The 12,598-nt window shown below is 39.7% G+C and overlaps 1 protein-coding gene across 1 annotated transcript in view; it reads left to right on the top strand.

The window, feature by feature from the left end:
- The window catches only part of LOC311142923 (teneurin-1-like), a gene marked incomplete at both ends in the record, with an annotated part of 157,136 nt that overhangs the window by 68,465 nt on the left and 76,073 nt on the right, over window positions 1-12,598 (top strand). Inside the window, 2 exons of the mRNA XM_084178669.1 lie at window positions 721-964; window positions 6,421-6,659. Of these exons, the coding sequence (XP_084034795.1) occupies window positions 721-964; window positions 6,421-6,659 (483 nt within the window). The remainder of the gene's footprint in view (window positions 1-720; window positions 965-6,420; window positions 6,660-12,598) is intronic.

The raw sequence follows: 12,598 nt of genomic DNA, 5'->3' as shown, positions 1-12,598 counted from the left end.
CCATTAGATCGATGGAGAGGAGTGCTCTTATCAGATTACTGCAGGTCCAGACTCCAATCTGCATTATTCTATAATGCTTTAGAAGCGATCGTTGGCATCTAAACGCTGATGTATAATAAGCAGGAGTAAAACGTATCACACAGACAAACAAAATCAATACAATTCAATTCAACCTCTTAGGCCAAATGCAGGACTCTGTCATTAGTCTATTCGTACACAACTGGGAAGAGTTAATGCAGACTTGTCTCTCTAATTGGGGGGAAACTCAATCATGATAACAAAGTTGGTAACACTTCCTATGAATACACTCTGCAAAGGTACCCTCTACATAGGCACTAATAACTACTCAGAAAAATAACTATAGAGTAGAGCAGGGTTTCCCAAACTCGGTCCTGGATCCTCTCTTTTAATTTGATTAAGAAAGCTTTGATTAGATTTTGGTACTTCTTGTAAATAGCTTTATTCTTGTATTCTTGATTTGATTTTATGTTTATTTGTACTTTGGAATGGTAACCTTGTTACATGTGCTAATTAAACTGAAAAAATCCCCCAGGCTCTCTCCAAATTGAGGAAAAGTGAACGTTAAGTGCTTACGAAATGTCACAAAACTCTCAGACACTTATCAAGCCACTCAGAAAAGACTCAACACTCTCTCTCGCTTTCTCTCTCACTTTCTCTCTTGCTTTCTCTCACGCTTTCTCTCTCCTTTTCTCCCCACAGAGCTCCCCAGCAGTCCACCAGCTCAGTTCACCTTCAGACCCCTACCCCCACCTCCACCCCCTCCCCACGCGTGCACATGTGCCCGCCCAGCCCCTCACGCTCACGTTTCTGAGGCACTGCAGAGAAACACCCTGCCGGCTCGGAGCCAGGCGATGGACGGAGATCCCACTCAGCCGGCCGACAGAGACAGAGGCCAGCTCCACAACAGCTGGGCCCTCAACAGCAACATCCCCCTGGAGACCAGGTAGGCCTTGGCACTTCCACTCTCACCTGCCTAGTAATGGGGTCAGTGCAGTGTGGCAGACACCATAACACCTCTGTGGCCATAGTTTCCCCAGTATTGAGTCATGCAGGGATCTTGGCCTCTTTCCCTCTGTGTTCTTAATCACTGTGACACCACCAGTAACTTGGATCCACAAAATAGTGCTAGCTTTGAGAAAAGTCGATGAAATGGATATGTTGTTGGCATAAGTGTTGCAGAGAGGACCCCTGTGACTTCAGTCACAGACCTCTCAGACTTCTTTAATGATTCACACTTGATAGAGTTGAATAATGGTATAAATTCATAATGAGGGGTTGGTGGTGCATAACTAAATATTATCGCTTTGATGAGATTCAGGGCTAAGGCTTTTGAGAAGTGAAGTGGTATACAAATCCAAATAACATAAATAGATGCATTAGTAGCTGAACATATTCAAGATCAAGGCCTTTTCAAAGCGAACATTTTCACAGCAAAAGCCTGTTCACAATTAGAGTTTAAAGAAATGTTTCAGATGTAAATATTAAAATTGCTACTGTAGTTGTAAAAGGAAGGTTGTCTACAACTGACTGGCGAGACACGTTTGTTTGCATAGCCACACGTGACAATGAATGAAGCAACAACTTTTTGGGAAGTGTATCCATCCCAAAGAGGGTTTATTATTTTTAAACGGACATCCAAAGGGAAAACCACTTAAAGCGGTCACCCTTTATCAATGGGCTTTTCTTCTTGTGATCACTTCCCCAGAATTTCAAACTGTGCCTGTCTCTGCCAGGCTAGATCATTTGTGTGAATTCCAAGCTACCAAAATGTGACCTTTATCCCTTTTAGCGTATGAACATGGAATTAATTATTTTTGTCCTGCATGAAAACCAGTCTGCCAGGTGAGATAATTAGTTTCTCTTTCTTATCTTTGGTCTGGTAGATTATGGGAGATGAAAGCAGTTGAAACAGAACAGACTGTGACAGGTTAGTAGCTAGACCAAAGATTGTCTATTATATTGACAAGATAGACATGTGACCGCTCTAACAATGGAAATACTGTACAATATATTGTCCTCAAAGATGGAAGGCAGGCGGGAAGAGGCGAGATCAGGTGGGAACATTCTAGCCAATGAGAGGGCAGATACGCGTGTGAGCTAGTGGACTCATCTTTGTATCTGTTCCATTATAGCATCTGTGACAGCATTGGCAGCGCCGTTGGGGCTATCTTCATTTAAAAGTATTGCATTTTCTTCTTCTTCATTGGCTGATTGCTTCTAACTCATAGGAATCCCTACCCAGTTGGCTACTTTAAAATAGTGGAATCCCTCAATGGTAATGTCCAGGGCTAAAACAAGTTATATCCATGATGAGTCCTCTATCTATCTCTATGACCACAGGCACAACGCCGATATAAAGTCGTTGATGAAATTCTTTATGTGCACTTATATCAGTGGATTCGTAACAACCTAACCATTAGGAAACTTCTATTCGATCAAATAAGCCTCACGTAGCAGTTAGCAATTACATTTTCTGATGACAAAATTCGACCCTCCTCATTGACCTCCATACAAAAAATTCCTCACTTCGTGGGCTTATTTTCTTGGACAAATTCTGGGCTGATTAAAACCTCTCGCTTCGCCTCTTCCTCTGGCTACACTCCTAATTGATAGGAAATCAAAGGAAGAAGCGATAGCCGCCAACAGCTTTCAGCTCAAAGGTGAAAATACAGAAATACAACATTTTAATCCATTAGATTTACTGTAATGGAGAAAGCCATTGTGGGTAGTTCAGAGGTTGAAAAACTCTATTATTAACTTAAAATGAGTTGAGCTCTCTATACGCTTCTTTCCTCTTCATGCTTAGAAAATGTTAAATTCAATTGCTGTACACCACAAGCAACCAGGTAAATCTTCCCCTCTTCATTTGATGTGGAACACAAAACCAATCAAAGAATTTCCTGCTTGTTATTAATGACAAGCTTTGTTTGGCTTTGTATGGAGGAAAGGGTTTTAACATGCAAAGAGAGACCACTATGACAGGAAAACTATGGAAAAGTAAATGAATAAAATGAAGTAGAGAGCCTTTGTCAAGATTGACAATTATGCTGTCTGCTTTTTGAGATTGTTTTTTGTTTAAAGGGTTGTCTGTGAAATGTGAAATGAGTCGCTGGCCTATTTCTCTATTTCCCCCTTGTTTGGTAAACCCACCATTGCTTGGTGCTTCAAAAATGTCTTGTAAATTGAAAATAAGCAATCCTATCAGAGGTAAACAACTTCTTTCTATTGACTAAAAGAAGTTGACATGTCGTCTTCAAAAAAAGACTGAAGTGTGTGTTATCAGCATCAGTAGGCAGAAGTCTACATCATAGAGCTACCCGCATTCACGTTAAAGGAGAAGTTCTCTTATTTACAACCAATTCTCTATTTTTGATGTAAATGGCATGTTATAGAAGGGTCCAGATACCTTTTTTGTGATTTCACTTGTTTTTGAGAAAATTATGTTATATAATGTTGCGGATAAAGTTCTAAATTACACAATTTCATGTGTACAACATCTAAAGACCTGCATCACTATACTGAGAGCTTTGCCGTTTCTAAAAGGACGTATTTGGGGGGTTTTGGAGCCTTTGTTCATGTTGTTTCAGGGCCCCCATACTACACGAGGATGAGGAAGTGATTTGCTGTTTGTGGTACGTTTTTCAAAAACAAGTGAAATCACCACATTGTTGTTGATTTTGTTGTAAAAAAAATTAACTTCTCCTTTAATTGAGTTTCGCAGCCATTGTGGGTAGATTCAGTGGACTGAAGCAATCAAATGAATGGATGGATGCAGGAGATCCATGGTTGATAAAATCTCCTCAAGGAAGCCATTAGTCAGTGGGCAGGAGAGGGTGTTAGTAAGAGACTAGAAAACAAGGGCCTACCTTAGGCATGTTTTCTCCCCCACGCATTGTATTCAAAACATCCTTAATGTCTCATATGTGTATGTAATGTACAACAGTGACAACAATGACAAATTAACACAATTAGGTTTGCGGGAGGGGTAGTGGTACATCTTAAATTTGATGGAATAGGTAGATCCTCCCTCCCTTATGGTGGATCTCATTGACTGTGCTCATTTAGGCCCCAAACTTATGTAGAGGTCACTCACTCTGCATAGAAGATGAGAATGCCACCATGCCTGATGTGGCTATGTGCTGACTTTCTGTTCTCACCTAAATGAACCTTGTTGATTAACCTGTGGTCGATATTCAACCTAATACAATGCCAGCATTCATGTAGATCAGCAAATTGCTATCCAATACCTCCTCTTGGCATTGTTTATCTCATCATTGTCAATTCTAATGAAATTGAAAGTTTGATGTGATGGCCAGATATCAATAACATCACCACATTTGATATTTTGTCTTTACATTTAGAAAATTATAACAACTGCTATTACTGCACATTCACTCTACAGTCTGGGTGATGTGCTGTTGACATAGTTTTAACACTGAAGAAATGTTCCTTATGACACCTTCAGAGTGATACTATGAAGAAATGCTCCTTATGACACCTTCAGAGTGATACTATGAAGAAATGCTCCCTATGACGTGACACCTTCAGAGGGATACTGCTAAATGGCATATTATTATTATTATATTATTACTATGAAGAAATGCTCCCTATGACACCTTCACTATGAAGAAATGCTCCCTATGACGTGACACCTTCAGAGGGATACTATGAAGAAATGCTCCCTATGACATTTGGCCAACGCACATATAGGCATACTGTGCCTTCACAAAATGGTGGTTTAACATAAGATACTGCCTCATAAATAGAAAATACAGACGACAGAAGAAAAGGAATCAATTGTAAAGATCAGTGATCAATAGAGTGATCCTCAGGTCATCATTACAGACGTCTTGGGGGGAAAACAAGTATTTTAATTTAACATTGACATTTTTAGTCATTTTAGCAGATGCTCTTATCCAGAGCGACTTACAGTTAGTGAGTTCATACAGTACATTTTCATACTGGTCCCCCATGGGAAACGAACCCACAACCCTGGCGTTGCAAGCACCATGCTCTACCAACTGAGCTACAGTTCCTCCTCCTGAACACCTTCCTCAAAGCATCAAAAAGTATGGCATAAAAGCAGTTATTTTATTATGCCTAAATGATATCAGCCGAGTCGATACAGTGTTGAGAACACAAAGACACTGATGATATGGCACTGACACAACATCAATGCAATTACATATTTCTGTCACATCAGCATAATGACCATATTCAAGACCACAAGCATATTCTTCCTAATTTCTTTAAATTACACAAAGACAGGAATTGATTGGTCCTCTATTGACAGTTTTTTTGCTCTTAATAATGCATTTTTCAAGTGTCTGCAACAGCATTACAACAGAACAGTGACTCAATATCCCAGACAGTCTTGAGTGAGCTCAGTGCTGTCCTGATCCAAACTGGATGTCCACTGTCCATGACTCAACGCTACAATTCAGTCAGTTTTCATGAATGTTTCCGCAGACCGTGAGGAGGATTACCGAACACCACGGGATGCTGCATTTACAGTGGCTTGGACAACAAAAACAAAAAAACATGTCTCAGATAACTTTATCCCTTTGTGAACCATACTTAAACTTAATTACGCTGTCTGTGAAAGTTGGCCCAGCAATTAAGCCCTGTGATATAATCTTCTCTAAAACTGACCTTTGTACTCTCCCATCTTTAATTGGGCACATTAAAGATAGCGGCTAATGGTATTAAACCTTTTCTAATTAGGGACCTGAGCAATGAGGGTTATTTTTTCCCCCTTGTGTTCTTCTGTTCCGCCAGTCGGTCTATTCCCTCCCTGTACACTGCCGCCTACAGCTTGTTAGATAAAGGCAGTGGTTCCAAGGTCAAGTTCACAGTGAGGAAGAATTGGCCACCCTTCAGCATTAGCATAAATCAATGTAAGCACAGCATTCAGCATCACTGTCAGCTGTAAGAATGTAATAATAAATGTCTTAGACTCTCTCTCTCCCTCTCTCTCCCTCTCTCTCCCTCTCTCTGGCTCTCTCTCTCAGGAGTGTACATATTAAGGCAGTTTGCCTGTTGGGAGCATTCATTAATTAGATTTAGGATGTATATCATTTGGCCAGGGAGGGAAATGGGATTGCATTCTGAGATTTGATTTTAATGATGTGCATTTCTAGCAGTTTACCAATAACTTAGAAGTACACAAGTAACTAACAGAAGTATATTCTGTTCTGTATTCTATTTAAGTACTACACAGATGGAAAAGGTCTTAATCTATGCATATTCATTCATGTCATATCTACACCATTTTGTATTGGTGCACAAAGGTGTAAATGTTCACACATAAGTGTTTAACAATTAAATAGTAATGTATGGTAATGTACTATGTTGTGTATATTCTCATTAATGTCAACCTCTTGTGTTGGTGTGTTGCAGACATTTCCTGTTCAAACATGGCTCAGGCTCCTCTGCCCTGTTCAGCGCTGCCAGTCAGAACTACCCTCTGACATCTAACACAGTGTACTCCCCACCCCCACGGCCCCTACCCAGGAGCACCTTCTCCAGACCTATGTTCACCTTCAACAAGCCCTACAAGTGCTGCAACTGGAAATGCACTGCCTTAAGCGCCACCGCTATCACCGTAACCCTCGCCCTTTTGCTCACATACGTCATTGGTAAGTTGGGTATTTCTCCCTATCTATATTATCTATATTTATTGAACAATTCAGTACAGTACAGAAGCATAACATTTCAGTATGGAGTGATTTCAGTGCCAACAGAAACTGTATTTGAATTCAATATTTTAGAATATGTATTTATATTTTGAATTCAATATTTTTGAATTTGTAATGCACAAATTGAATATTTGAATTAATAAATTGAACTTGTATTTCATGATTTGAAACTGAATTAAATTAATATTGCATTCAGTTTTAAAATACAATTTCAATTTAAGTGAATATTCAAATTCAATATTTATTTATTCAATTTAAATATGGTACATATTGCATTCATTGTCTGTGTATCAAGTTTACAAACTATAATTTCAAGTTTACCAAAGTTTCATATATTTAACTTCTCAGATGCATTCAGATTCAGTTTTCAAATTCACATCCTGGTACTTTGCCAGCAAGGAATGGTAGAAGAGAACAGATAGAATCAAATGCCCTCTGTGTTAATCAGGTTTCTGACGGTTTCTGAAACCAATGTGGCATATTTAATTTATTTTCTTCCTATGAATTTTAGCGTTTGAACCGTTTGGGCTATAAGCTATTATGACCCGATTTCTGAAAGCTAAGACTCTCTGGAACATTAGACACATTAGAAGGGAGTGTGACAAAAAACACAATTTGGCCCCAATAAGAATATAGTTGAATAGCCCTATCATAGCCCTTCTAAGGATAGCTTTGCCGGTTCGAACCGGGTCTACTGCATGTTACAAGACTGTGTTAGCCCACTAATGTATTTTCTTCCTATGAATTTGGCTCTAGCGTTTGAACTGTTTGAGCTATTATGACCCAATTCCTGAAAGCTAGGACCTGAGCTATTATGACCCCATTCCTGAAAGCTAAGACCTGAGCTATTATGACCCCATTCCTGAAAGCTAAGACCTGAGCTATTATGACCCCATTCCTGAAAGCTAAGACCTGAGCTATTATGACCCAATTCCTGAAAGCTAGGACCTGAGCTATTATGACCCCATTCCTGAAAGCTAAGACCTGAGCTATTATGACCCCATTCCTGAAAGCTAAGACCTGAGCTATTATGACCCCATTCCTGAAAGCTAAGACCTGAGCTATTATGACCCCATTCCTGAAAGCTAAGACCTGAGCTATTATGACCCCATTCCTGAAAGCTAAGACCTGAGCTATTATGACCCAATTCCTGAAAGCTAGGACCTGAGCTATTATGACCCCATTCCTGAAAGCTAAGACCTGAGCTATTATGACCCCATTCCTGAAAGCTAAGACCTGAGCTATTATGACCCCATTCCTGAAAGCTAAGACCTGAGCTATTATGACCCCATTCCTGAAAGCTAAGACCCTATGGAACATGGTCGTGCCTTTTGTTCCCCTCTAGGATGCTCACAGGATGCACAGGAGACCTGAAGACGTGTTAGTTTGACATGTGTTGGTTTGTGTTACACATGTGTTAGTTTCAAGCCTCCGGCAAGGGTACTCATTATAAGGGTGACTGACTGGGTTAAGACTTTGTTAGCCTGCTGAGCTAAAGCCTAAGTTATGTGACTTGGATGGGTCTCGAGGAGGAGGTCAAAGGGGGGTGAAGTGTAACACAGGTGGTTCAGGGACCACGCTTACAGGATGGGTAACTTGTCAGAGACCTGAAAAGTTACATTGTCTAGCGCACAGGAGACCTGGGTTAGAACCCCATCAGTCAAACTAACTTGTCTTCAGGTCTCAGGCAAGGTTGCATGTATGAGGTCAAAGGGGGGTGAAATACAACCAAGGTCCACGCTCTTTTGATGAGTAACCTTGCTGGAGACTTGAAGACTTGTGTTAGCTTCCTGAACTCATCCCTATGGGCTTTAGCTAAGTGGGCTAACACAGTCTTGTAACATGCAGTAGACCCGGTTCGAACTGGAAAAGCTATCCTTAGAAGGGCTATGACAGGGCTATTCAACTATATTCTTATTGGGGCCAAATTAGTTTTTTTGTCCATTAAAATAACATAAAATTGATCAGAAATACAGTGTAGACATTGTTAATGTTGTAAATGGCTATTTTAGCTGGAAACGGCTGATTTTTAATGGAATATCTACATAGGCGTACAGAGGCCCATTATCAGCAACCATCAGTCCTGTGTTCCAATGGCACATTGTGTTTGCTAATCCAAGTTAACATTTTAAAAGGCTAATTGATCATTAGAAAACCCTTTTGCAATTATGTTAGCACAGCTGAAAACTGTTGTGCTGATTAAAGAAGCAATGAAACTGGCCTTCTTGAGACGAGTTGAGTATCTGGAGTATCAGCAATTGTGGGTTTGATTACAGGCTCAAAATGGCCAGAAACAAATAACTTTCTTCTGAAACCCGTCAGTCTATTCTTGTTCTGAGAAATGAAGGCTATTCCATGTGAGAAATTGCCAAGAAACTGAAGATCTCGTACAACGCTGTGTACTACTCCCTTCACAGAACAGCGCAAACTGGCTCTAACCAGAATAGAAAGAGGAGTGGGAGGCCCCGGTGCACAACTGAGCAAGAGGACAAATACATTAGAGTATCTAGTTTGAGAAACAGACGCCTCACAGGTCCTCAACTGGCAGCTTCATTAAATAGTACCCGCAAAACACCAGTCTCAACGTCAACAGTGAAGAGGCGACTCCGGGATGCTGACCTTCTAGGCAGAGTTGCAAAGAAAAAGCCATATGTCAGACTGGCCAATACAAATAAAAGATTAAGATGGGCAAAAGAACACAGACACTGGACAGAGGAAGATTGGAAAAAAGTGTTATGGACAGACAAATCGAAGTTTGAGGTGTTCGGATCACAAAGAAGAACATTTGTGAGACGCAGACCAAATGAAAAGATGCTGGAGGAGTGCTTGATGCCATCTGTCAAGCATGGTGGAGGCAATGTGATGGTCTGGGGGTGCTTTGGTGGTGGTAAAGTGGGAGATTTGTACAGGGTAAAAGGGATCTTGAAGAAGGAAGGCTATCACGCCATTTTGCAACGCCATGCCATACCCTGTGGACGGAGCTTGATTGGAGCCAATTTCCTCCTACAACAGGACAATGACCCAAAGCACAGCTCCAAACTATGCAATAACTATTTGGGGAAGAAGCAGTCAGCTGGTGTTCTGTCTATAATGGAGTGGCCAGCACAGTCACCGGATCTCAACCCTATTGAGCTGTTGTGGGAGCAGCTTGACCGTATGGTACGTAAGAAGTGCCCATCAAGCCATTCCAACTTGTGGGAGGTGCTTCAGGAAGCATGGGGTGAAATCTCTTCAAATTACCTCAACAAATTGACAACTAGAATGCCAAAGTTCTGCAAGGCTGTAATTGCTGCAAATTGAGGATTCTTTGACGAAAGCAAAGTTTGAAGGACACAATTATTATTTCTATTAAAAATCATTATTTCTAACGTTGTCAATGACTACATTTCCTATGCATTTTGCTATATTTCCTATTCAAACTAATTTCATGTACTAAAACATTTGATCGGTAGTGTAGGTTCCTGCCTAGCAACAGAGATGTATTGGCTGTCTAGGTGTGCAAGGAGTTGACTCCGCCCAGTAGAGGGTATAAATATATGTACTTGTCTAAACATGTCTTTGTCTTATGCAGCTGTTTGACCCAGTGGGTGAATAAACTTGGTTTGAGCTTTGACTAGTTGTCCATTATTTTTTTACTCTGTTGACTTAGAACCTAACATAATATTCAATTAAATTGAAATTGAATTTAAAACTGAGTTTAAAATCATGAATTTATGAATTCAATGATTCAATTTGTGCATTTCAAATGCAAAAATATTGAATTTAAATTCAGATACTGTTGGCACTGAAATCGCTCTATATTTCCACTTGTATTTCTTTATTTTTTGTCTCATCTCCAACTATTTCCCAGGGCCATTCTTATTTTATCTCATGCACTAGGATGAATGGAATGTTTCAGGGAAAATTCATCCAAAAGTTGTTTGTGAGTCTGTAAGATAAAGGAAGCAAACATTCCTTAAGTTCTATCTGAGGGTAATTATTTTCAAGGTTTTTAAACCCATTGAACATGTACCGGTAGTTGGATTTGTATCTTGATGTCATTTTGGTATTGTAACTGTCATGTTGGTTGTGTTCTTGTCCTTGTCCCATTAAAAATGTAAATAACAGTATTTGGACAAGAGACATACAGAAAAGGACAGATAGACTGTTGCCTAACACTTTACATTAGGTAGCTATTGTTCAGCCTTTATTCTACAGTATGAAAGAATGTCATGTACCAGGTAGGTGCTCCAGTAGAGAGAGTTATTTATACTTCCCACTGTTTCCAAGAAAATAAAAAACACTGTTTCCAAGAAAATAAAAAATACTGTTTCCAAGAAAATAAAAAACAGTGCCATGCCAAGGTAAGTAGGCCTACTCCATAACTACATGGACTTACTAGTGTACAGTACAATGTAGTTGCTGTACATATGATACTGTACAAATGATATTACACTGGTAGTTTATCTATATGGCCTCTATAATGTCAATTGTAGATTAATATTGATAGTAGTTATTAAGAGAAAGTGTTACTTTGTTGCAACCTTGTTTTCATCAATGTCCATTTTAGATTCAGAAATCAATGAGGTCATATTGCCTACTATTTTCACTAAGATTTTCAATAAACCTATTGATCAGATAGCAACCACATATTGATCGTTTAAGGTCCATATCCATGAATATGATGTCTAAGACACTGTCTTTCAGTCCAGCATGGTGTTGTCTCTAGGACTGACTGATATTAATATGAGCATTGTAACCTTCATGTGCCATCTCTATGGATGGCTCTGACCCAGAGATGTCTGTGTGTTTTTCCTAATTGAGATGATGCCCTTAAGCTTCCAACACTAGATCAATAAAGATCTTAGGAAATGCAACACAGAGCAAGATGGAAGACTTTAGACCTCCAATTTTGATCCTCAGACCTGCAATTTACTAAACTGCATGACCATGCATGAACAGCCCTTTAATAAGGCCGTTTCGAAGGTAACCATCAGCCTATAGCATGCAGGCGAGGGATCGGGATTGTAAATCCTCCGCTGTCTAACAAACGTTGACTGCATCTTAACAGCTCTGCTTTATTATTCATTTGTCTACTATAAATGCTACATTACCAATTTTGAATTGACTAAAAAATCTATATGGCTACGGTAGTAGGCTACATGAATAAAATGCTGATTACATTCCTGAGTTTGAAATACAGTTGCAAACAGCTTTGAAATTAGCAGCTAAATGTTAATTCCCTCTAGTTATTAGGCACTCAGTCCAAATCGTAAACGAACAGATGTACTGTCATCACAAATAATGTTGCTATTGTACATAAACATGTCAAATAAATAACAAAGGTGGAAAATCTATTACCCAAAAGTCTCTGCTCGGGGGTGACACATCACAAATCTATTACCCACAAGTCTCTCCTCAGGGGTGACACATCACAAATCTCAATGAACATGGAAGGTGCCAGTCATCACAAATCACAGAAAACGTGGCTGTCTCTGTGCCTTGAGACAGGCCTTTATGGCTTTGCTTGATGGCACCATTGGTGTGATCAACCCTGCTATTTATTTATCTACTCTATTTACTGTATCTGTTTTGGTTCATGCTAGTCCGGACCCCAGAATAGACATTACCATGGGATTTGTTTGCTGTAGTCGCAGCAGGACCGCAGGGGCGGTGCTGGAGCAGCCAGTTGTAACATTTGCATTGCAGCGATTTGCTTTGTTTACTGCTGAGCATGTATCCATCTCTTCAAACATGTATTAAATTGACAATATTTGTCTTCATAAGACTTCATCACAAGCACATTTATGCACATTTAGCCATATCAGAAGTAGAATGTATCATAATGTGTAACTGATTTGCAAATCATTGTGATGTGTTCCAATTCTAGCACAACAACA

Source organism: Coregonus lavaretus, assembly GCF_964263955.1.
Source record: "Coregonus lavaretus genome assembly, chromosome: 15".
Classification (NCBI taxonomy): domain Eukaryota; kingdom Metazoa; phylum Chordata; class Actinopteri; order Salmoniformes; family Salmonidae; genus Coregonus; species Coregonus lavaretus.
The sequence above is the reverse complement of the archived record's forward strand: the minus strand, read 5'-3'. Positions and strand labels throughout refer to the sequence as shown.